General features: G+C 35.8%; 2 protein-coding genes across 2 annotated transcripts; one reads left to right on the forward strand and one right to left on the reverse strand.

Annotated features, from left to right (window-relative positions):
• On the forward strand, positions 1 to 6,157 carry psmc2 (proteasome 26S subunit, ATPase 2). Its single transcript, XM_063005726.1, has 12 exons — positions 1 to 157; positions 857 to 894; positions 1,047 to 1,128; positions 1,787 to 1,886; positions 2,005 to 2,136; positions 2,224 to 2,296; positions 3,076 to 3,171; positions 3,268 to 3,432; positions 4,256 to 4,343; positions 5,123 to 5,325; positions 5,736 to 5,832; positions 5,915 to 6,157. Exons 1-12 carry the CDS (start codon positions 88 to 90, stop codon positions 6,070 to 6,072), a joined length of 1,302 nt encoding a protein of 433 aa, XP_062861796.1. The 5' UTR covers positions 1 to 87; the 3' UTR covers positions 6,073 to 6,157.
• Positions 6,158 to 7,243: 1,086 nt separating this feature from the next.
• On the reverse strand, positions 7,244 to 25,246 carry slc26a5 (solute carrier family 26 member 5). Its single transcript, XM_062995799.1, has 19 exons — positions 25,173 to 25,246; positions 23,669 to 23,906; positions 22,868 to 23,007; positions 19,900 to 20,010; positions 16,831 to 16,994; positions 16,254 to 16,418; positions 15,732 to 15,884; positions 15,237 to 15,319; positions 15,000 to 15,147; positions 14,439 to 14,552; positions 14,112 to 14,189; positions 13,289 to 13,384; positions 12,017 to 12,123; positions 11,713 to 11,782; positions 10,992 to 11,084; positions 10,679 to 10,804; positions 9,962 to 10,165; positions 9,303 to 9,357; positions 7,244 to 9,167 (listed from the first exon to the last, which is right to left on the reverse strand). Exons 2-19 carry the CDS (start codon positions 23,821 to 23,823, stop codon positions 9,025 to 9,027), a joined length of 2,205 nt encoding a protein of 734 aa, XP_062851869.1. The 5' UTR covers positions 23,824 to 23,906; positions 25,173 to 25,246; the 3' UTR covers positions 7,244 to 9,024.
• Between the last annotated feature and the right edge of the window lie 471 nt (positions 25,247 to 25,717).

The following is a 25,717-nucleotide window of genomic DNA, read 5'->3' on the forward strand; positions in this document are numbered from 1 at the left end:
TCTCAATGTTAACAAGCTAGCTGAAAAGCTGCTGTGTAATCTTGCTCCTAACTGTTGTCGAAGTTGTTAAAAAAGACAAGCCTAACAATGCCGGATTATTTAGGGACTGAGCAGCGTAAAGTGAAAGAGGAGGAGAAAGACGAGACACAAATCCGAGGTAACATATATATATATTTTGCAGCGAGTACAGATTTTAAATGTAAATGCAATTTTAATCCCCAGTCGAGATTTGACGCTAGCTTTTACTCTATAGCACAATTGGGCGACTAGTTTACCTTTATTGTAAAGCGTTCTAAACATTAATAACCACTAAGAAAAAACAACCATTTTACGGTTGTTGGTAAATGAGTAATACGTTATTTTTATGTTAAAGATTCACAGTTGTCTCTGCACTGCTGACTAGCATTAGTTAGCCACTTGGTTAACGCAACTGTTCCATCAAACAGTACGCTTAGAAACAAAAAGCGCTGGTTGATCTGCTTGTCTAGACACTCTTCTTATTTCAGCATCTTATTTATATTCGCTAAGCATTTACACAGAACTTGCAATTGATTACATTCAGAAGATCCCATGATGTTTTTTCCTGTCCAGGCCAAAGCAATATGATGTGCATTACCAAAAACAAAGAAAAAAAAGAAAAACATGTGTGAGCACTGTTTGACAGTGAACTTGAACTGATGAATTGTGTGTAACCTGTAACTACCTGTCCTGTCATGAATGTAAAACATTATGTCAAAATCCTAATAAACAAACAAAAGAAGAAAATATTTCCAACGATTTTACTGATCAATGTAATTGTGTTTTGTAAATACAAATACATTTGTTAATGTGCAATTGTAATTGTTTTTCGTCGCAGCTTTGGATGAAGGAGACATTGCTCTTCTGAAAACATATGTGAGTATACTGTGTTTTAATTTACAGTAGTATTTATTCATACTGTTTATACACTAAGAATTAAAGTGTAATGATATCTAGAATGATGGTTTTGTGTTGGTGTTAAACAGTTCAAAAGCACAGTTACTAAAAATAATCATGTTTGGTAACAGGGTCAAAGCACCTACTCTCGTCAGATTAAGCAAGTGGAAGATGACATCCAGCAGCTTCTCAAGAAGATCAATGAACTCACAGGTATGTAGGGAACTAGACTTATTATTGGTGTCACAGTAACACAGTTAAGTCCCTGTGACAGTTTGGTATCCTGTGTGTGGTGTGTAAAACAGTATTAAATCATCTTTTTAGTGACCAAACAAGGATGTCACCAGCAAGCAACATAAGTATAGGCATCCATTTATTTTCTACGTAAAATAGGTGCCATGATTTAAGTGTCAGACTTTTTTTTTTTTTTTCTCAAAATTAGACTTAGACTTAGTTTTGTGACAATGCCAGTAATTACCTCTAGTAGATCCAGTGGACCAGTTGTATGATTTGAGTGTCTGACGAGTGTCTCTTTCTGAGGTTAGCTCCGGTTTGATGATGTTTTGGCTTAATAAAGCACTATTTAACACTATTGTGTTACAACATTTCCTGTGTTTTTTATTAAAATATTATATACAAACCTCATATAGCAGCATGTAAATTAAAATGAATACACTATATTTTCTGGACCATGCTCTCCCCAAGGTGACAGCACCTGTAGCTCTATACGGCCAGCAAAGACAAAACATCAGTGACTTGTCGTCTGCTAGTGTGAACTTTAGCTTGTTGACAATCAGATGTAAAGAGCAAATCATTTGTATTTTTGTTAATGCATAGTAGTTGTAAATTATCGATTGGTTTGTTTGCATAGGCATTAAAGAGTCAGACACAGGCTTGGCACCCCCTGCATTATGGGACTTGGCTGCAGACAAACAGACTCTGCAGAGTGAACAGCCACTGCAAGTTGCCAGGTATGATCAACTAATTTTAAGAAAATTAGTGCATTATGTAACACATTAGAACATGAGGAATTTTAGCAGACAAACACTTTATTAATACAAATTTAAATTTTGAAATTTTGACATGTAGGTGTACCAAAATCATTAATGCTGACTCTGAGGATCCAAAGTACATCATTAATGTAAAGCAGTTTGCCAAGTTTGTGGTGGATCTGAGTGATCAGGTTGCCCCTACTGACATCGAGGAAGGAATGAGAGTTGGGTAAGTAAAGGACACAATACAGCTGCAGCATATGTCTTACAAAGATGATGTCTTTGAAACTAAACAAATGTTTTGTTCCCTTTCTAGTGTTGACAGAAACAAATATCAGATCCACATTCCACTTCCTCCCAAAATTGATCCCACTGTCACTATGATGCAGGTAAAAAATATAATTTCATTGTGCAAAAAACAGTTCTACTGTGCTATCCCTTTAATACATTAAGTTAAAATACACATACACATTACTATGTGTACATAGTGCAAGTTTTTACAGTGGTGTTGCTAGTCTACCTTGCTTATTCTTCTGTTGGTTACCAAAAGAAACAAAGTTGCACCATTATGTGCACATGAAAACCACAATGCTGTACCGCCTAAAGCTAGAGTGGTCACTGCTTTATTTTAATAGATTTATTTGTTTTTTGACCAACGGGTGGCATTGTAGTTCACCATATTATACACATGATCCTGTACATTGAACATAGCTGGGGTGGGTGCAAATATAAAAACAAAGCATTACTTTGGTGCACGGTCCTAGCATGATAAATGTGCTGGCAGACTACATACAAAAATGATTAACAAATTAGCTTCATATACATTCCAAAATTTGGTGCATAGTTTAAGATGCAAGAACTTATTAAATAAGCCTTAAAAAATTTAAAGATGTAAATATTAACAAAATTATGTTGGTCCTTAAGGTGAACTACATTATGTGGCAAAAATGTGGTCACCCATTAATTATTGGTGCTTCATCTACAATCACTGCTGTAAAATCAATTATTTATAAATAATATGCTGTCAACTTGTTGGAAACAGTTTTGAAATTCCTGCATGACTGTGCTCTTTTGTGTTTGTGTAATTTATACCATAGCTATCAAACAGTGCAATACAACGCATGTCAGGATAGATTTTGATTTTGTCAGTAAATTTATTTCTGAATAGGTGGAGGAGAAACCAGATGTCACCTACAGTGATGTGGGAGGCTGTAAAGAGCAGATAGAAAAGCTCAGAGAAGTGGTTGAGACCCCTCTGCTGCATGTAAGTCATTGTTTGCTCATTATGATGTAATTCAGATAAACATAGCTTCAAATATTTCTTGGTTGTTTCCTAAATCTTTACCTTCTTTACTTCTAGCCGGAGCGGTTCGTAAATCTAGGAATTGAGCCTCCTAAGGGAGTGCTACTGTTTGGGCCCCCTGGTACTGGAAAAACTCTGTGTGCAAGAGCTGTGGCCAATCGTACTGATGCCTGCTTTATCAGAGTCATTGGCTCTGAGCTGGTTCAGAAGTATGTGGGTGAGGTGAGGATTTTGTTTTACTACAAAAAGACAGCGTCTTACAGTGAACTTTGCTATTATATACTTATTGACCACTTTAATAGGAAAAAACACCTGCTCATTTTTCCATGTAGTGAAAAAATATGTACCGTTCCTGCCGTGATTATAACCATGGTGTAAACACAGCGTAAAACAACTAAATACATAAAAACTAAGTACATTTTTCCATGGGGCAGACGAGTAATGCATACATTTATACAGACTCAGCCAGGATCTTCAGTTTATGTTTACAGCCAACATTAAAATGTGGAAAAATGCAATCTAAGGGATTGTGATAATTGTACATTTGACATCAGGCAGATGCCCTATGTCCAAAGCAACCTACAATTGTGAATACAATGCAAGCAATTGAGGGTTAAGGGCCTCTCTCAGAAGCCCAACAGTTGCAACTTGGTGGTGGGGGGAACCGTCTGATCACTGGCCCATTACCTTAATTACTGAGCTACCACTGTCCCATATTATACCCCTTTCTCTCTCTGGGTCAGCAGGTGAGCAGAAAAGCATTTTGAAACGCACAACACATTGAACCTTAACGCTGTTTGACTACATCAGCAGAAGAACACATCATGTTATATTCCTGTCTGTCAAAAAAGGAATCGACGGCTCCACAGGCTTAGTAAACCCAGACAGTTAATGTTTAGCACTGGGTCACATTGGGTTCCACAATTACGACTTGAGCAGTAATTAAATGTCACAGCTTGACACTTTTTGCTAAAATGTAGTATACTTTTTGGAATGTAGTATGACAGGAGGCTCTCAGCATGATAAATCTATATTTTTATTTTAGGGAGCCAGAATGGTTCGAGAACTTTTTGAGATGGCCAGAACAAAGAAGGCCTGCCTCATCTTTTTTGATGAAATTGATGCCATTGGAGGTACTGTTTTTTGTTTACTGTCCTTTGAAACATGTTACTTTCAAATTCTTCAGTGTCTAGATACACACTTTAGTTTTCACTTTGTAGTAGTTAACAGTTAAAACATATTTCTTTTAAACAAGTTTTTGATTTCCTGCAAAACATTAAAAATTACAATGCAGCTTATTTAACAATATGAAGTGCAAAAAAACTATTTCATAAAAGAGAAAAATACAAGCACTGCAAATAATTATAGAGGATGTTTAAATGCACTGTATTGTTTGTTTAAAAAAAAGTGAAAGTGAAACTTGGCTGCATGATACCATTATTGAAAAAAATATATACCAAGTGGCATAAGCTGCAGCAGTCCGGTATGGCAGCTCAACACTGCTGAAACTCTGCTCTTAAGCCCTAGTCTTGGTGATGCCACTGACTGGCTGTGAGATGGGAAGTCTGGATGGATAGTCATCATCTTTCCACTACAACAGTGATTTCTATGTGGTTTAGGTGTCAACAACAGTGGCAGTGTGGCCATGTGTATGTGCTAAAAGTCTCTGTAAGAAGTCTCTTTTTTTGATGTAACAATGTGCTAGCCTGCATCCCTTTTTTGCCAGCAAGGGTGCCATACAACAGTTGGATCACCAGAGTGCATAGAGAAATTGAGCACTGAGAAATCTGATAAATGCAAGCAAAGATGTTAAATTGGTAACAGAAAACTTTGTGTGCTGTGTAAACAAGGAAAGATCTACTTTTAAAAACTTAAAAAAGACTAAAAATGATTCTGGCTCTAAATTCTGCAGGTGCACGTTTTGATGATGGAGCTGGAGGAGACAATGAGGTGCAGAGGACTATGCTTGAACTGATCAACCAGCTAGACGGCTTCGATCCTAGAGGAAACATCAAAGTGCTGATGGCTACAAACCGACCTGACACTCTGGACCCCGCTCTTATGAGACCTGGTCGGCTCGACCGCAAGATTGAATTTAGTCTGCCTGACCTAGAGGTGAGTCTGCTTTAAATACTGAAATCTGTGTGATTGGATTGAGCACAAATGATTACAGTTTTGTTAAGTTGTTGCAAGTTCAATGGATATCGTGCTCCTTGTGAGTCTCAAACACATGCTTTGTGAAGCAGTCAGCAGCTGCACATGTCAGAGAAGGTGGCAAAGCTCGTGAGTACAGTACGGAACTAGAAAAAGGCTAAATTGGGGAAAAAGAAAAGGAACTGACAGGTTGGAGAAAGTCATTTTGTATCTCTTAGTATCTAATACTAGGTTGGTGATATATGCAGGTCTTGCAGGTGGGAAGCAGGGTTCAGTTTCTTGTTTTTGGTATTTTGTATTTTCCATTTTCAAATGTAAGACTAATATCTTAGATAAAGATCATAATGGTTGAGTATTCATTTTCTTTTTAGGGGCGCACTCACATCTTTAAGATCCATGCCCGATCTATGAGTGTGGAAAGAGACATTCGCTTTGAGCTGCTGGCACGCCTCTGTCCCAACAGCACAGGTACTTTCATGTAAACTAACTACCTAAAAACCTAAAATCAAGAATGAACATGAATAATCAATCATTCTGAAAATGTGTGCAGGTGCCGAGATCCGAAGTGTGTGCACAGAGGCTGGCATGTTCGCCATCAGAGCTCGAAGAAAAATTGCCACAGAGAAAGATTTCCTGGAAGCTGTAAACAAGGTTATCAAGTCATATGCCAAGTTCAGCGCCACCCCACGATACATGACCTACAATTAAACAAATTTCAAGTAATTCATGTCTTTTGATCTTCTGTGCAAGAGTGAAAAGCTTCATATTATTAATAAAACATGTACTACCCTTATTACATGTCCTATTTATTTATTCAGTGTTCTTTAAAAGTAGGTGCACAGACATTGTATCATTTTAATGCCTAAAACTTTGTTTAAACAATATTTGCTATTTTACCTAGTTCATTAGTTTTATATGAAGTGGATCATTTATTTTATATGAAATATTAGAAACATAAGGACATTTGACATGTAATATTTTAAATTTTACATTTTTCCACGTTACTGTTAGAGACTTGATAGATACAATATGAGAAAGCTAAAACTATGAAGTTGCGTTTAGTAGTAGTTTTTTTATGCAAGCATACAGTAAAGCTTTTGAATAAGTAACACATCTAGAAAAGAAATACATTGGTACTAGAGCTCATGGAGTTTTTGTTAATACAATGGATTTTACCAAATTCATTAAAAAGAATTGATTGGTATTAAAATCCAGTCTGCTGTTTTGTATGTTTAGCATTTTTATGAAGCTGAATATTTTTTTCCCTACAGTTTCAGGGGTTTCATTATGACATTCAGTAAGTAAATAGCTTTGAATAGTAAATAGTTTACTGCTGTTATTAGGCAAAGTGGAAATTGTGTGTGGATTCAGTTTTAATTTTTCGTTTCTTTTTACTTATTAAAATAGCAGAATTCATCTGTATAAAACATTTTAGGAATTATTTATTAAGGAATTAATAATTGATTATATATTAAATCAAACTAGTAGAAATTAAAGACCATTAAGTAGGTAGTTTAACAAAAATTAACAGTTGCTTTGATCCAAGGGTCTGGTGCCACCTGGAAACATCTGGAGTAGCTGAAACACCTGTTCTACCCATTACAACTTGGTGCAACTAACCTCACTTATTTGTTTGGGGGATGAAATCTGGAATACCCAAAGAACAACCATATAGGTAAAAGGAGAATGTAGTACAAATGAGGTTTAAATAACTCCACAGAGTCCTGGTGCTTTGTGACACCTACACTACCTGTCACAAGGCTTTGCTGCTTTGTCTTAAGTTAAAAGTTTGTAATTTTGGGTTTGACTTGAGTACCAACAAACATCAACATTGAGGACAGACCTGGGTGCTGTAAAAATACAGTGAGCTAATGCTAAATGAATTAAAATCAAGTGTTTTATTGTCTGTACTCAGTTAACATATGCTTGTTTGCAAAACAATACATTTTAGTCCAATGCACACAAGACATTTAAATCCATTTCAAGCAATGCCCCATTACACACAGATTTTTTTTTTAAATAAAAACACATTTTAAACATTTTACTTTATTATACAAAATATCTCTATAATCAAATCACAAAAGTACACAAATGACAAAGTACACGGCAACTACTTATAAGGCTCCAGCATTTATTTATCTGCAAATTGTACCATAAACCTTTCAAAATGAGCCTCTCAAACAGTGAATAGTAACAGTTAAAATACAATATTAATGTTAATATATTATATATATATATATATTTATATTATATTAGTACTTTTTTCAATTATTAGCCATGCACTCTGTGCAATGACAATATACAATACTGGTAAAATTATTAATTAGGGATTATTAACTATGAAAATATTAATTAATCAGTAACGGACAATTTTCAGGAAATAAAGATTTTCCTTCTTTTGTTGAAAACAGTAACTTCAGCATTATAGTGCATCATTATTTAAAACAAGGACAAAAACAGTTTGGCTACTTAAATTGTAAACCTCTGAATCAGTCAAACTCAGAAGATGTACAATATGACAGTTCAACAATCAATCCATGACATTACCTTACTTTAAAAAGAGCATCAGTGATTTTAGAAGTTTTTTACTTAAACACCCCAAAAATCTTCTTAGAAAGAGTTTTGTTCTTAAACTTCAGCTACTTAAATGTGAGAAGTGTGTGAATTACAGTTGCTAACAGGTGTCATAAATCTATTATATAAAGGAAACTATAATCCTCCTACTTTGCAGCAACAGTTTAAAAAATGCCCTTTCCTGGGGCTGTGTTCCTGTGCACAAAGCAAGGTCTATAAAAACATGAAGAACAGCTTGGTTTGAAGAAACTTCAGTAAACTGCAACCAGCCCTGACCTCAGCCCCACTGAACAGCTTTGAAATGAGCTGGAACATCAACTGAGGGTTTTTTGTATTGTTTATGCATTTTCTGATCAGCAGGCACATGCCATAATTGCAGTAGTTATGAGAAAACCCGGTTCTAGCATTGTCCCGCCCCCTACAGACACACAGCCCACCACCATAGACTTTACGGAGATCTTTTGTTTTTTATGAAATAAACCACTAACTCAAATAACTTCACTAAAGCAAGTATGAAAGAATGAATCAATGCAGTTCTACAGTGAATCTTAAGTAAATCTTAGCGCTGTAACATTTTGGTTTAGCAGTAGAAAAACCCTAAAGGCTGATACAGCAATATTACAAATAAGTTTAAACTTCTGTCCAAACCTGTGCTCAGTCCAGAAAGAGCACATTTTACTTTATGCTTTTCCTCATTTTCAGTGAGAACTGCATATACAAGTGGATGAAGTCCACCTTCAGAATATTTCAAAACGTTTCTAACAATTCAGCAGATATAATTATAGTGGGAACAGCAGTAAAATAAATTTCTTTGACCAGCCAGTTTGAATACCTGACAGGCATAAAGCAGATTGCTATATAATCTTTTTTGTTTTTTCATATTCAGAGCCTTTGTTATATCAGCAAAATGCAGAGCTGTATGCAACAATATTTCTTTAAGTTGATGATTTCTTTCTTTACACCTCCCCATATTAAACTACAACCACTAAACCATCACTGTGACATTTTATAGTAAGCCAACCATCTTTCCATGTTTTACATATTCTAGTCACTAAACCAGCTTCTATGCTGCTGTGTTCTAAAAGCTCACTGAACAGCTGTAGAGGAAGGAGGACGTGTCCTCGTGTGCTGGCAGTGCTGGACAGCATCATGAATGGTGGGAAAAATAATATCCAGTGTTACAGACCCAGTAAAAAACTGTAGAATACTGAGCTCAGACAGCAGGATTCCTGTACAAGAAAGCACATTATAAGTACAGAAAATTATGTGCATTAAATTGCATTGGAAGCACGGTAATTCATCTGTTAAGCATGTGAATTAACAAACTTTGTGTAAAAAGTTTTCAGTAACAGGTGAATACTTACTGCTACACCCAGCAATAACAATTTTCACATCTACAGCTGCATACTCCTTAATAACCTGCAATATAAGACAAAAACAACTGACATCATGATAACAGTAAATATATTTGTCTAGACTTTAACGTGCCTGCATTTACACTAGTGAGTGACAAAGCAACGATGACTACTTCCATTTAGAAGCATGAAATATAGCAGCAATTCTATCTTGTTGTAACCAAATGTGGCAAGCTACAGAAAAACAGTGCAATGTGTAAAACTAATTTAAAGTATTCTGGCGTTTTATGCAGTGTAAAAAGCGTTAATAGTACCCCCATTTTGGGTAAAGTTGTGACATTTTGTAAAATGCAATAATAAAAAAAGAATATGTGATGTTTAATTTACTTAAATATTTACATAACTGACAAAAGTAAAATAAAAATGTTTTGGAATCACAATTTGGCCCATTTAAACATATTCAGTACGGGCATATCGCCCCCAACTATGCGGACGGTCATGAATTTTCCTCCACCGTCACCTGACCTAAACCCCATCCAGCATTTATGGGGGGACAACAAGGCAACAGGCAAAGGTTTATCCCCTTTTAGAATTGTAATATGGAGCTTTAATTCAAGAAATACAGCAGGTAAATGTGATGTGACAGAAGAAGTGACATGTCTGCTTACAGATTTAATAGCCTTGGCTCCTACTGAATCCATGAAGTTTACTGGACTGAAGTCCAAAATAATGGAATGGATAGGGCAGAGGGGCTGAAGAAAATTAGTTTCATCAGTGTCACACTCAGCCTCTGTGATCTGCCCATTTCCTTGCTCTTCCACATGCTTCTGGGCCTTTTCAGCCACTTCATGGCCGACACCAAACTCCGCATCCTATGAACAAAACACCAAAGCATGCTGAGTGATACATAGTGAAACTGTGGGATTCATACAAAAATATAGTAAAAATATAAAAGTGTAAATATGATTAAGCTTAAAAAAATAGACCATCAAAAGTCAAAAAAGGCATTGTGTGTGCATTTAAAATAGATATATGCACTGGAAGTACACTCACTCCGCACTTTATTAAACACCTACATTATATGGCCAAAAGTATTTGGACACCTGACCTGCAACCAAGAGCTATGATTTTTTTTTTAATAAGATTTTTTTTCTTAAACCATTTATAAGAAAAGTGCAGAGAAAACTGGGCAGATGACTAACAAACAAGGCAAACGACCTATAAATCAACTTCTTAGAATTAATACAGCAGGTTTATTAGTGAAAAGGTAGTCTATAGTCAGAAAGAAGAAAAAAAGGAATTAGATGAAAACAGCAAAACATGACAGCCCCTTTAAACAAAATGCCAAAGTCAATGGAGCTAGTTTCCTTCATAAAAATGCATACCAATTTGACAGCTGCATTCATCTTCTTTGTAGAACTGTGATCAGAGCCTTTTTTTTCTTCATTCTTTTTTGCTCGCTTTTGAAGGGCTTTTCTCTCAGCCAGCAGCGTAGCTGGATCAATACCTGTCTGTAATTAGAGAATCAGAAAGCTAGGAGATGTAAATAGTTCCTTATAGCTGTACTGTGGATCAAATGATTTAATAGTGTAGATTTTTTAAAACTGTATTTTGCTATTCATGTTTTAACACATTTTTGTAATTGTTCCAAAACCTAGGACACTAATTGTTATAGTTGTTAGTCACTTTCATTCTTACTTTTTTCTTGAGAGTGCTCACATACTGGTCACTGTTGGCAAAGTAGATTGAGGAATTGCAGTTGAAGATCTTAATACCAGAACACTCACTGGCCTGAAGCAAGAAGAAAAAAAAAACATTAAGCAAAATATACACATCACATCATACCTTATCTATCAGTTACTTTTAAATTAGAATGACAAAATGATATTAAAAACCTACACTGCTTGTCCAAATAATGAAAAAGGTAGTCATACTCAGAAGTTTTTTCAACCTACGGTGATGTGAAAACACCTGTGTGTGTGTAACAAAAATGTTTGTCTTTGGTTTCAGGACTCACTATTCAATTCCAAACTGCATCAGAAACTGTACAGGAGCTATTGTTTTCAAAACAATTTTTTTGGTGATAAATCATATCAGACTGCAGCAGTAGTGCTAACTTTAAAAGCTGTTTCTTATTGTTTGTGCTAAGCTTTGCCTTTAAAAATATGTGCTTTACACATTATTTAAAAAGATGGTGAGACCTTTTTTTTTTTTGTTTCAGCACATCAATGCCACCATGCACAATAAGTAGGTAGTAAATGGTAAGGTAATGTCAAGTCAAACCCTTCCAGAACAGTGAATGCTTTATAGCAGCAAAAAAGGACCAACTCTCATCTGTATGTGTTCAACTGTCCATTTATATTTGTGCAGTGCTTTTTCCAAATGTTGATTTTATACTATATGGCAAAACTAGTCTTACCTCTTCATATTCATCAGTGTCAAAATATAACCCAGTGTTGGGGATTTGTCCAAGGATAACAGCCTTGGGACTGAAAAAAAAAAAAGATCAGTTTTAAAAGAAATATTTCAAGAAAAAAAAAAAAAAAAGTGGTATGTCGAACAAACTCATGGCCAAACTGCCTGCTAAACATTACCATACCAAAGCATCAGCATTGCACAACTATTACTAAAAATGTTTGACTCGATTATATGGTGACCAAAACTGCAGTGGTTCCTGTTTTGATGCATTGATATTAACACAGAATTAGTTCAGTTTCCATTACCTTTGTGTTCTGTAGATGACTGTAAGAATAGCAAATGTAATTGCCACAAGAAGTCCATAATCCAGCCCCAGCAGAACTGATGCCACAAAGGCCACCACCCAAATTGCCTCAGAAACAAAAAACAGAAAACAGTCAAACAAATACAAAATTATCTGCAAACATGAGAATTCACAAGGGGGCGTAATTCATGCCCATACACACACACTGCATAAAGAAAATTTAAATAAGGAACTACAGTACAATAGAAAAACTGCAGAATCTTTACTTTTGGTACATTACAACTTCAAAAGAGGTACTGAAAAATACTTGGAACTACAAAAATACAATACAGATCAAAAATCTGTGGCCACCCAGAAATTACATTATGAGATTAGACCACTTGTGTTGCTATAACAGCCACCCAATGTTGGACCATTACTAACCATTTTTTATTTCATTTAGCCACAAGAGCACTAGTAAGTATGTTCAGTGATGTTGCATAATAAAGACTTTCTTGCAGTTGACAATTTAAGCTTTCCCAAAGGTTTTCCTTATGTTCAAAGTTATTAAATTAAATTATATATCATTATAAATCTAGCTTTGTCTTCTTATGATCTTGCACAGGGTGGGAAGCGCACTTCTTAAGTGTGTTTCATGCATTATCGTTAAGTTGTGGGTCCAGTTCAAACCATCAACAACAGCCCTACACCATAACTCATTTTCCATTTTTTGTTCTCCTATTGTCTTAGTGCCATATAGTAAAGTGTAAATAAGATTTGTACTGCACTAAAGTGCAAATGGTGGCATGCTCTACACTCAAGCCAATACATGGAATAACAAATCCTTAAAGCTTTCTAAACAGTTCTTTTTCTAACATCTTCACCAGGAGCAAATTGAAACTTCAGAGTGTTGTAAGAATGTAAAAGGTGCTACTGCTACTCAGCTGAGCTGTTGTTGATCATAGAAATTACCACTTTACAGCTGAACCGGCTAAATTTAGCAGTGTAGAAATCTGACATACCGACTTGCTAGAAAGGTAGCATCCTGCCACATGCTACCACACTGATAGTGACTGGGTAGAATCCATTAAACTACAACTGTTTGCCTATCGAGACCGAGTTATGCACCGGATAGCAATGATTGTGGCTAAATTAGCCAAGCAAACTAGTAAAAATGCAATGTCATTACACCTACATATTATTGGCCATACAGTGTGCTTAAAGACTGCTTACATGACAAAATATTTTTCAAAACACATACAAACAGTCTTTATATTACCTCAAGAAAACTTACCAGTTCAATTTTGCTGGTTCTCCATAAAGCAGGGATGTCTCTCAGTTGCTTGAACATGCCCAGTAGATTGACCATTATGATAGCAGCCAACACAGTCTGGCAAAGGAGACAGTGTAAAATTACCCTGAGCAAAATATATTTGTAGTCTGTTAAGTGTTTTAAACAAGAATTGTCTTGGAAGCTGACTTGTGATTAATTCTTATAAATATGTGTATGTATTATTTATTTTATTATTCTTTTGAATTTGGTCATTGCCAATTCTCACACTCTTTCTAATGTTCCATAACATCTACCAATACTGAAGGGCTAACATGCTGTAAAGCCCAAAGATGAAAATGAACTGGACTGACTGTGCACATGGAACTTGAAGACCAGGAGGCCTGGTCTATCCTCATGCAACTTATAGTAAAGAAGAAATATGCATTGCACACATACACACAACACCTAAAAGATCCCAGTAAATGGGATAGCTATTTAAGATAAACCAGAATATAGTTGTATATTTGCATGCTTTAAATTAAAGGGTAACAAAGAGTGCAGAACTATAGTTAAATGTTAAGCTAAATGCATAGCTACTTGCAGTTTATTAAAATATATCTGCCCAATATTTATTTGAGGTGTAAACTAATTGATACATAGGTTTGTTAGTAAAGTAAATTGAAGTTCAACATACAAAAAAAATCCTGCTAATTAGCAGACACAGTCTTGCACAGATTTTTATAAAGTATGAGGTATGAAGCCTTTGAGTGCATCAAGAGGGGCTACTAAAGGTATTTAAATTTTAAAAAAGGCAACAAAACATTTACTACTACAGATAACTTACCTGTGGCAAATCCTGAAATACAAACCCTATGGCCAAAATTACCAAAAGTACAAGGAGAGAGGCCAACAATCCAGCAATCTACAATCACACAGACACACAGTAGTTTCAAGTAGAAGTGCATATATCTTATCTTTATGCAGGCAATAAAAGCAATAAAACTACTGTCATGAGGTTGACTAGAGCACACACCACAATTAATTCAGGCAAAACAGGGAAGCTATATGAATTTCAATTTAAAGAGACAGTTCACATCCTAATATTAAAAGAAGCACACCAATGAACTGGATGAGTCCTACCATATAACCTTTGCATATGTGCGATTTTTACCTGAGTCTTTCCTCCTGTGCTCTCCTGTACCAAACTGCGAGACATCGAGCAGGTAACGGCAAAGGTGTGAAAAAAGGAACTGACAAAGTTACACAATCCTAATGCAATCAGCTCCTGCCATCATAAATAATACAACAATAAATGATAGAATAGCAAAACGGGAGTCAAACTTTTAGTGTAGTTTCATAAAGTCCTTTCTACGTGTTTTATTTTTTAGTGGAGAAAACCCAAACTGGCACTGAGAGAACCTGACAAACTCACTGACGCTAACTTTTATAATGATGATTCTTAAAGACAAAAAAAATATATAGTAAAAATGAATCAATATAATAACTTTTTATTTGCACATATCACACCTAACTGTCAAGTCAACAGTAAAAGGTCATTTCAACTACCTAAATTTGTCATGAGAATCATGTAGGAGGAGAAGTTAACTAACCAAATATCCTTAGCTATTAAAATAATGTAAAGCTAAAAGATCCATAAATTAGCTTTATCTGCCTAGAACTCCATAATAATGGTTTAAAAAAGACCCAAACATTGTTACATATAATTTGTTACCTGGTTTCCATCCACACTGTAACCATACTTGAGAGCAAAAATCTTGGCCAAGGAGATTCCAATGGAGAAGCACACAACAGCGATAGCAACAGCATCTACAACCAAGTTGCGAAAGATGCTTAAGTCTGGAATGTTGGGTGGTTGCAGTCTAAAGAAAAAGAATGAATAAAAAAAAAAAAAAAAATTACACAAGAAATATATCTCAGTAAAATCAAAACAGAAAGCACTTGGTCTTACCCTGTAGGGATTTGTCCCACAACTTCAACTTGATATTTGTCAAAAAGAGCCATCCCATATGATACACCGGTAGAGACAATCACCTAAAAAAAAATTATTAGAAATAGAAATTGATAAAAACAATACATCCTGAAACGTAACAATAAAAGCGTGCTGAAATTAATTATTTACAAAGAAATAAATTTATTAAAAGTACATGGTTAAGGGATACAGGAGATGTTAAAGTTTTTTATGATGAGTTAAGCAATGCAAAAATGTACCCCTATACGTACATCATACAATATTAGTGGCCAGTGATAGCTCAGTGGTTAAGGTACTGGACTAGTAAACAGAAGGTTGCCGGTTCAAGCCCCGCCACCACCAAGTTGCCACTGTTGGGTCCCTGAGCAAGGCCCTTAACCCTCAATTGCTCATTGTGTAAGTCGCTTTGGATAAAAGCGTCTGCTAAATGCTGAAAATGTAAAAATGTAAATGTAAAATGAACAAAAACATTACCACTATGATCTCTCCAGGAATGGGTATGGGTAGCCTTTTTTTAAAACGCTCGTTGAGGACTTTTACACCATAGAGAAACACAATGCACACCAATCCAACAACCAAAGCGGTAATGTTTGTGCTGGTGATGTTTTTAAAAACCTCGATGACACTCTGTACAAACAGAAAAAAAAAAATCAACTGTTTAAAAAAACACCTATAAAACATACCATGAGTTTCTTACACAAAAGCAAAATAACAACAATAAAAAAACATTTGCAAGCACTATGTTTGGTCTTAGTACTTTTGCATGCATGTCACTATTTAATGTGTTAGTTTACAACAGTTATCATACATCAGACTGCCGGGTTTAACCATGGCCTTATGCTTATATGGTAATAAATTCCAAATAGCTTTGAAAATGTTAACAGGGAAACCGATATCACACAACAGGAGGCACTGCATGTATTACAGCAGATACAAATCTCTATTTACAAAAAAAAATAAACACAAAACTTATGACTGATATTTAAGATTTCTTACATAAACTACAGATAATGGGCCACCAAACCTCAGGGTTTTAACTCCAAGGAGATATTTGAGCTGTGAGACAAAAACATGAACTGCAGCGGCTGTAGTGAATCCTCGCACTAAAGGTTCAGTCAGATAAATGGCTACAAAGCCAAAGTGCAGCAGACCAAGCAGAAGCTACAAAAAAAGACAAAATGGCAAACTGTGTGAGCAAACTGACAAATTGTTTGAGAATTAAAGCTTTTTATGCATTGTTCTATAAAATAACAATGTTATTGTTTTGTAATAGAATTGTAATAATGCCAATCCTTCTAGCATGCATGGTATTGTTTTTTCAGTAATTATACCCTCACAGACCCAATTATACACCAAGAGAATCATTCCTCTCTATTTTGAAAATACTTATTAAACCATGTGAATTACACTATGCACTTACTCTAAGTCATCTTATATTTTCATTTTTTAAACGAGCTCCCTCGGCTTCATATGGAGGTGTTAACTTTTAACATTCAACATAAATCAATATTATGCTTAAACAAAAAAATTAGCTTGATTTCTTTAGATGTCTGATGAGTGTCTGCTGTTGCACCTGAATGAGTCCCACTAAAGCTGCGAGAGCCACAGCCACTTGCACTCTTCTTGCATCACGGGCCACACTATCCACTCCCTCTGTTCCATTTAGAAAAAACATAGAATCTGGTGCTTCTCTTACTGTGACGGAGCCAATCATTAGGCTTATTACAGCAAAAGTACCTGAAAGACAGATGCAAAATCTATTAACCAAAGATCAGAGACTAATCTTATTTGTACAAAAAGGTTTTCACTAAGTGTATTTAAAAAAAAAAAAATCCTTAAAGTACTTAAGAGTAGGAATACCAGAGCTTTACAACAATGCAACAAAATACACAATAGTTGTTTAAGACAAGCATTGCATTGTATATATATTTCATCCATATTTCAAGTTCATCCTGGTTTTTAGCAAATTATTGTAGTATTTGCAAAGACTTAGTTCTTAATATTTATGTTATTACTTAGCATGCAAGTTCGCAACAAATGCACACTCTTAATAAACATCATTTATCATAATTGTGGTTCTGTAAATGCAGTTTGTCTTGCACAATGTTTCTCCAATATTGTTTAGACTATTTATATAACATATATTTTATTCAGATTCAGTCAGAATACAGATTCAGTCATTTAAGCTTTTTCACCTGTCTTAAACTATTTATAAACACACAACAGGAACTGATTTGTTAAAGGCTCATTTACAAAACTGCATTGCCATTCTGTAATACTGGTTTTCACAACCCAAGAAAACAATAAACTAACAAAAAGGGTAATCAACCTAAAGTAAAAATACTATTTGTTTTAGCCACCTTAATCAGGACTTTACACTACAAATCATGACATCAACACTTCCTTTATCCACACTTGTGAATGGTAGAATTTGATGAGTCACTGTGACCGATGGCTTTTGCAATCAGATGTTTGTACATACCAACAGAGCTAGGTTGCAGTGAGGTGTCTGGCATCCCTTTTTACAAAACATTAAAACCCTAATGTAAGATCTCTAGACTGTAGTGTATTCTCTCAGAAACATGCCAGTATATAAAGTAAGGCAACTCAAGTTTTTGACCTAGCCCTTACCCAACAACTGAATTAGAGCCCTGACATTTGCAGCAATATTTCTTTGTTTTTGTTTTAGTACATTTTGAATTGTAGTTGAATGTTTGCTTAAAGGTCACAAATATAAGCCTAGACAATGCAACAGTCAAGGTCAGGGAACTGATTGTCCCTGATTAGTGGGTGGGATATGGGAGATTATTCAAGGCTGAAGAAAGTACTTAAATACTTTAACATTGAAATTTTGTGATGTTTGTATCTAGATAAATAACTATCTAGTATCCATTATCTACACATACATTCCTAGAATGTATCCTGCTTGGATATAAACTGTGTAATCCTTATCTAGGGTAAGTACACAAACTCTACTCTCACCAAATTACATAAAATGTTGCAACTTTTGGCTTTTTGGGCATGTTTTAAATGCCAGTCCTGTTTTGGCATACATAGTGGAGAAAACACTTGGTTTTGTTTTGGTCATTTTATTGGTCAATTATGTTTCCAGTTTCTTAGTAGTGTCAGAAATTACAAAAAAAAAATCAATAATTTTGTATATTTTGTCTGTGTTTGTAACGTGTACACAATTTGACTACATGACCAAAATAAGCAATAACCTGACTATGAGCTTGTTGGACATAATTCCACTGGACCTTGACTCAACTGATTAAACTTTGTTATATTTGTAAATTGCTTTATCTGCTAGATGCTGCAAATGTAAACATAAATAAAGTCCATTTGTTGCTCTGTACACTCTACTTCATTAGTCAATGGAAAGGTTCCCATAGGATCCAAATTCTATATGTTAATTGGATAATAGATCATTCACAACACTGCAGTGACACCAACATAAAGACTAGAGCTATTCTATTAATCATCCTCTAGTTCCAGCACAAGGTGTAAATACTTTTGCAAATACGAGATTTCAGTTTATGGTTTGGGAAAAAACAAAAAAATAAAATAAAAAAAACAACAATTTTTTACTTTATTATGGGTGAGATAAATGGGAAAATTGTGTTAAGTGAAATTCATATTAACAACAGAACAAAGCAAGCAAAAAAAATCTAGACACATCAAAAATAATTAAAACAAACAGGATGCACCTGACCACAATTTGGAGTGCCACATCAAAGGGTGTGGATGCTTCTGTGATTAAAAATGGGCTTTTTGGTAATTTAAGAAACTCATAAATAAATCAGATTTCTCACAGCAAATGTTAACACATTACACAGCTAAATAATTCTGATAGATTTAACACTTTCAGTAAAAAGAAAAATGTTAAATAATTTAACATCTGTGTGTCTGCCCTGCGATGGACTGTCGTCCCGTCCAGGGTGTTACGGTGTGCCTTGCACCCACTGAAAAGCTGGGATAGGCTCCAGCACCACCACCCCATGACCTTAATTGGATAAGCGAATAAAAAAATGAATGAATGTTTTTATTGCATTCTACAAACCCCATTTCTGGTAAACACCTTGAGCGAGCGTAAGATTTTAACGTACATACTTCATAATAGGCTAGCTTCTGTTTGTGATTTTAGTTCAGATGCTTATGATGTAAATAATATTAATGTTTGTCTTTTTAGATTAGATTGACAGTGCTCTTTCTCTGAACAAGTAAACAGTAATGTAATGTACAGGCATGTTGAGGGTGTGTTATAAATCAGCAGTCTGTATGTGAGATCGGTAGTGCAAATCAACTGTAGTAAATACATTTAAATGACTTTTTAAACTAACATTAATCAAGCAATGACATTTTTGTTAGTATTGTGTTGCACTTTCACACGGTAAATGAACAGCCACCTATCACTGTAACTTACTAGTGTAAAAAAAGAATCCTGCAGTAAAACAAAAAAAGGTTCTTTGAAAGAGAACATTTATTTAAATCCACCAATAATTGGTCAAATTATGTAATTCATGTTAAGCAAAGACACAGATACTACAGATTATTTTGTTTTTCAACACTTTTTATAAAAACTTAACCCTCCAGCCAACAATGGCAGAAGTTATGGTTTGATGCGCAACTTATCAAAGCTTACCGATTGAAATATGTCTTGAAGTGCCAAAGAAAGTGTAAAGAAGAACAGGATAAAAAGATGAATAGAGGCCGTACACTGGAGGAACAGCTGCCAACATTGCATAGGCAAGGCCTGGTGGAAACACAAGTGCGTGGGACAAAGTTAAAATGGCAAGAAAGCAACCGACGAGAAACACAAGGGCACATTTTACAAACCCACAATCTATCAAATTTCCAGAGAAATGGAAATTATTGTAAAATGCAATAAATCTTAATTTAGATCTTAACCGATAAAAGTAGAAAGAAAAGATTTCCAATATTTTCAATGACTACTGTATTTTGTAAACATAAACATATGTAGAATTTGATGCCTGCAACACACTCCAAAATGTTGGTACAGAGGCATGTTTACCTTGGTGTTCCATTACCTTTCCTTTTAATGAGACTTTTAATGGTTTAAAAACTGAGGACACTAACTGTTGCAGTTCTTCAAGAGGAGTTTTTCTCCACGCTTGCTTAATATTAGACTTTAGCCGCTCAACAGTCCGTGGTCGTGTGTCTACAAAGCCACAATGCTTTTCCTAAAAACAAGATGAAACCTGTATTCATATGACTACAGCACAGGCTTCCACTGTATTTCAGACCATCTGAGATGAAGGCATTTCAGCACAAAACTTATGTAAGGCCTTCTCTCGTTTAAAAAAGTTGCAGGGTGCAATTGTTAAGTGATAATAGTTTTGTAAAGTACTCCCAAAACAATGTGGCTCTCATGCAACCCAGTCCAAGAGCTCAAAGGTCAGACACATTTAACGGCAGCTTAGCCCTACACATAATATGATCTCTCCAGATTTCCTGGATCTTTTCACAATATTATAAACATCAGGCGATAAAAGAAAAAAAAAAAAAAGAAAGAAATTGTTTGCATTCTTGCATTAAAAAAAAATGTTCTTTTTTAACTGATTGACAATCCCCACAAAGTTTTAAACAAAGCTGTGAGCCACGACCCATTATCGGTCATTGGGCCTTAGGTGGATCCTCCTTATACTCAATCATGATTCCATCACCTGTTACCTAGTCCCCTGCTTTTACTGTAGAAGGCTGTAACTTAAATATTCTATAAAATTTCACTCTTGTTTTGCCCTGTCCCAAATTGTATATTTAAAAAAATACACTAAAGTTGATCAGTTAGAACACTGGAAATATTGTTTTTCTACTGTTGCCAGTTAAATAAAGAATCAAGAGATAACACATTCTTTTATTTATAGCATTTCACTAAATGGTCAACTTTTTTGGAAAAGGGGTTTACATTATACAAATAGATACTTACAGTGTATCACAAAAGTGAGTACACCCCTCACATTTCTGCAAATATTTTATTATATCTTTTCATGGGACAACACTATAGACATGAAACTTGGATATAACTTAGAGTAGTCAGTGTACAGCTTGTATAGCAGTGTAGATTTACTGTCTTCTGAAAATAACTCAACACACAGCCATTAATGTCTAAATAGCTGGCAACATAAGTGAGTACACCCCACAGTGAACATGTCCAAATTGTGCCCAAAGTGTCAATATTTTGTGTGACCACCATTATTATCCAGCACTGCCTTAACCCTCCTGGGCATGGAATTCACCAGAGCTGCACAGGTTGCTACTGGAATCCTCTTCCACTCCTCCATGATGACATCACGGAGCTGGTGGATGTTAGACACCTTGAACTCCTCCACCTTCCACTTGAGGATGCGCCACAGGTGCTCAATTGGGTTTAGTCCATCACCTTTACCTTCAGCTTCCTCAGCAAGGCAGTTGTCATCTTGGAGGTTGTGTTTGGGGTCGTTATCCTGTTGGAAAACTGCCATGAGGCCCAGTTTTCGAAGGGAGGGGATCATGCTCTGTTTCAGAATGTCACAGTACATGTTGGAATTCATGTTTCCCTCAATGAACCGCAGCTCCCTAGTGCCAGCAACACTCATGCAGCCCAAGACCATGATGATGCTACCACCACCATGCTTGACTGTAGGCAAGATACAGTTGTCTTGGTACTTCTCACCAGGGCGCCGCCACACATGCTGGACACCATCTGAGCCAAACAAGTTTATCTTGGTCTCGTCAGACCACAGGGCATTCCAGTAATCCATGTTCTTGGACTGCTTGTCTTCAGCAAACTGTTTGCGGGCTTTCTTGTGCGTCAGCTTCCTTCTGGGATGACGACCATGCAGACCGAGTTGATGCAGTGTGCGGCGTATGGTCTGAGCACTGACAGGCTGACCTCCCACGTCTTCAACCTCTGCAGCAATGCTGGCAGCACTCATGTGTCTATTTTTTAAAGCCAACCTCTGGATATGACGCCGAACACGTGGACTCAACTTCTTTGGTCGACCCTGGCGAAGCCTGTTCCGAGTGGAACCTGTCCTGGAAAACCGCTGTATGACCTTGGCCACCATGCTGTAGCTCAGTTTCAGGGTGTTAGCAATCTTCTTATAGCCCAGGCCATCTTTGTGGAGAGCAACAATTCTATTTCTCACATCCTCAGAGAGTTCTTTGCCATGAGGTGCCATGTTGAATATCCAGTGGCCAGTATGAGAGAATTGTACCCAAAACACCAAATTTAACAGCCCTGCTCCCCATTTACACCTAGGACCTTGACACATGACACCAGGGAGGGACAACGACACATTTGGGCACAATTTGGACATGTTCACTGTGGGGTGTACTCACTTATGTTGCCAGCTATTTAGACATTAATGGCTGTGTGTTGAGTTATTTTCAGTAGACAGTAAATCTACACTGCTATACAAGCTGTACACTGACTACTCTAAGTTATATCCAAGTTTCATGTCTATAGTGTTGTCCCATGAAAAGATATAATGAAATATTTGCAGAAATGTGAGGGGTGTACTCACTTCTGGGATACACTGTATATCATGCACAGAAACACTAATCACAAACATAAAATAATTGCAGAAGTCAATCTGTTTTTTACTGACCTTGAGGCAGCTGCATGACTCCTGTGCTTAGACCTGAAACTATGTCACCAAACAGGTACTCCTTTACTGGATAAGATGGTAGCCATGATAAGATGGGTAGAAGGCCAAAAATAACTGACCTGGCCTTTTCAGATGAACAGCTAAAGGGGGGGGGGGGGGGGGGGGGAACTCAGTTTGTGGTTAACTAACCATGATATAGGATTTAAACAAAAAAGTGCATTTTATACCATTTAATTATAATTTGGGCAACAGCGGCTGAAAAGCTGATGTGGGGTATTTCAAATTAGCAGCATATAACTTTTGAAGATTTGGCTAGTATTAGAATAATTTGGGATAGTGCTAGTGTATTTTGGTTAATTTGATGTCTAAGTTAATACACCTTCTTAAGGTATGGAGCCATGTCAATGCGAGAATGTTAGTGTGCATCAGAGAAGCAGAGAGCTAGACTGCCAAAACTTTGTCTCGTCAGAAAGATCTTAACGACATCACAAAGGCGAATGATTAAAAAATTGACAACAGCAACATTCAAGTAAGATGGCAGAAAATATGGCAATAGTAAACCCTCTGTAATTTACGAAGAAAATCAAATAGCTCGAAACATCAACACGACTATGGTGTAGTGCCAGAAGATACAACCGTCAAGTTAAAAGACATTTAACTTGGGCAGATTTGAGGACAAATAAATAGAAATTGTGAAACACTAAACAATGATTACAGCTCAATAATAACTTAAAACCAAAAAAAATTTAAGAAACAGTAATTACAATGTATACATCCATATACTAAAATTAAGAATCTTACCGAAAGTGTTTAGCTACTTTCTGTCTTACAGTCTTGTGTGATCTTTCTTTTTTATGCAGCAGCCGAGAGCCGATATATTCTTCACTGAACACGGGTCGATTGAGCCGGTACACCAACGTAGTGGAGGCCTCAACATTGCCAATAACATGGTCCATAATAACGGAGATAGTTAATGCATGACAATCAACAGTTCCCAATTAGATGCAACTATTCTTGCTTATTTTGCAATTTCCACTGTCTGTTCAAAACAAAAGCAAGAAAACATTCTCAAAAATCATCATGACCAGTGTTTGGTAGTAGTACACTGAAATAACAGTCAAATCTATGCATATAACAATATAACAATTTATACCATGGCCTAGAATAATACTATTTTCGGGCTGGCAGGTGGCATTATTGTCTTACATTAGAACATCTTTAAAAGTGAATCCAGACAAATTCTAATACGGGTTTTAAATGAAATTCACCTGGACCCATATTTAAATGATAGCATTTAAAAGAGAATGTAATTAACATTATACCTTTTCTACTTCATTGTTTTTGTAAGCACTTAATATGCTTATTTTTGGACAGGATCAGTGTAAGGGCAGAATGTATGTATTTATTAGGATTTTAACATCATGTTTTACAGAGTGTAAGAGCAGAAAGATAGGGAAATCTCATTATCTATTAAGCTTATCAAGTTGTCTTGTAAAATAGAAAAAAAAAGCAAAAAAAAAAAAAGTTGTGACCATGGTTTACTGTTATTTACCCCCAACACACTCACATATCTGTGTGGTGTTTCTATAACACATGACGGCTGAAGCAAAAACTGAGGGTTGTTATTACGTTTCTAATTGTTTAGGGCTTTATTTATCAATTTTAGCAATTGTATGTATCACTTTTGTTCTTTTGAAACATGAAATGTATATAAATATTTATTGTAAGTGTGATTTCCTGAGGTCTAAATGCTTTGCCTTTTTCTGATCTATTATACAATTAAATATACTACGCAATTATTATTTAAAGAAGCAAACATGATGAAGCTCACACGTTACCAGACACGTTACAAGACATGACAGCCAACGTAGCAACTTATTATTAAATTAGATTATATGAAAATACTAAATAGATACAAACAAATAAACAAATGAACAAATAAGCCAAAACTGTTAGACATAACACAGTTGAAAGTTTTGATTTGAGCATGTCATACACATCACAAAATGTAATTACATTCAGTGCACGTTAAAAATGCAACCACTGGTCACAACAAATCTGTTTACTTTAGGTGTTCGGGCCATGGCTCCATAAGAGAAGAGAAGAGAATAAAATAAGAAACATTGCTGACAAAGTATCACCTTACAAATCTCCAGAAGTAACTGTGGTACACTGGTACCAAATGTACAAGCCACCTACAAGCGTGAACAGCTTGACTTCAGTTTACAGGAAGCCATGCTATGGTGTTAATTAAGGAGGAAAAGTGTAATACTTTCGAGCTCTAAAACAGAAGATCGCATCTTACCCGATTCAGTCTCTGTCAAGGATGTAACAGTAAGTTCAACAGATCACCAGCCCATCAAAGAGTATGTGGTTACTTATAAACAGAGAGCAATGCCCTTTATCTACACAGTAGCTCCATTATCACCTGACCTCATTGCACGAGCCAACCCGCCGCTGAGAGCCACGTGCGAACTCATACGTCACTGGCAGATGGCTTCTGGGAGATGTATTTTCTCTATTCTACGAGCACAAAATAAAGCAATAAGCCACGAGAGGCCGTGCGTTACTGTGATTTTAGCGCGGGGATGACGTTCTAAAACTTCTTTCCCCGTGCTAAAATCATAACAGTAATGCACGGTCTCGAGTGGCTTATTGCTTTTATAAAACGGCAGTCAACATAAAATATAATAAATACAACAATGTTTAATTCATAAATGTATTTATTGTGTATAAACTTACAATAAAGCATTCTTCCGCGACGCAAAATAGTTCGATTAACAGTGTTGCTAGGCAACATGAGGGCGAAAATAACATTCACTTTTTCTATTCAGTGGCGTATTAATATGG

The sequence above is a fragment of the Trichomycterus rosablanca genome, chromosome 1 (genome assembly GCF_030014385.1).
Source record: "Trichomycterus rosablanca isolate fTriRos1 chromosome 1, fTriRos1.hap1, whole genome shotgun sequence".
NCBI classification, from domain to species: domain Eukaryota; kingdom Metazoa; phylum Chordata; class Actinopteri; order Siluriformes; family Trichomycteridae; genus Trichomycterus; species Trichomycterus rosablanca.

Bases quoted from the DNA above. Each gene is read 5' to 3' on its own strand.
- psmc2 (XM_063005726.1), top strand. From the start codon at position 88: ATGCCGGATTATTTAGGGACTGAGCAGCGTAAAGTGAAAGAGGAGGAG. The intron at 158-856 runs GTAACATATATA...TTTTCGTCGCAG, and splicing joins AGACGAGACACAAATCCGAG to CTTTGGATGAAGGAGACATT. The intron at 2,297-3,075 runs GTAAAAAATATA...ATTTCTGAATAG, and splicing joins CCACTGTCACTATGATGCAG to GTGGAGGAGAAACCAGATGT.
- slc26a5 (XM_062995799.1), bottom strand. From the start codon at position 23,823: ATGGACCATGTTATTGGCAATGTTGAGGCCTCCACTACGTTGGTGTAC. The intron at 10,805-10,991 runs GTAAGAATGAAA...CTCTAATTACAG, and splicing joins TGAGCACTCTCAAGAAAAAA to ACAGGTATTGATCCAGCTAC. The intron at 9,358-9,961 runs GTAAGCAGACAT...CTTATATTGCAG, and splicing joins GAGCCAAGGCTATTAAATCT to GTTATTAAGGAGTATGCAGC.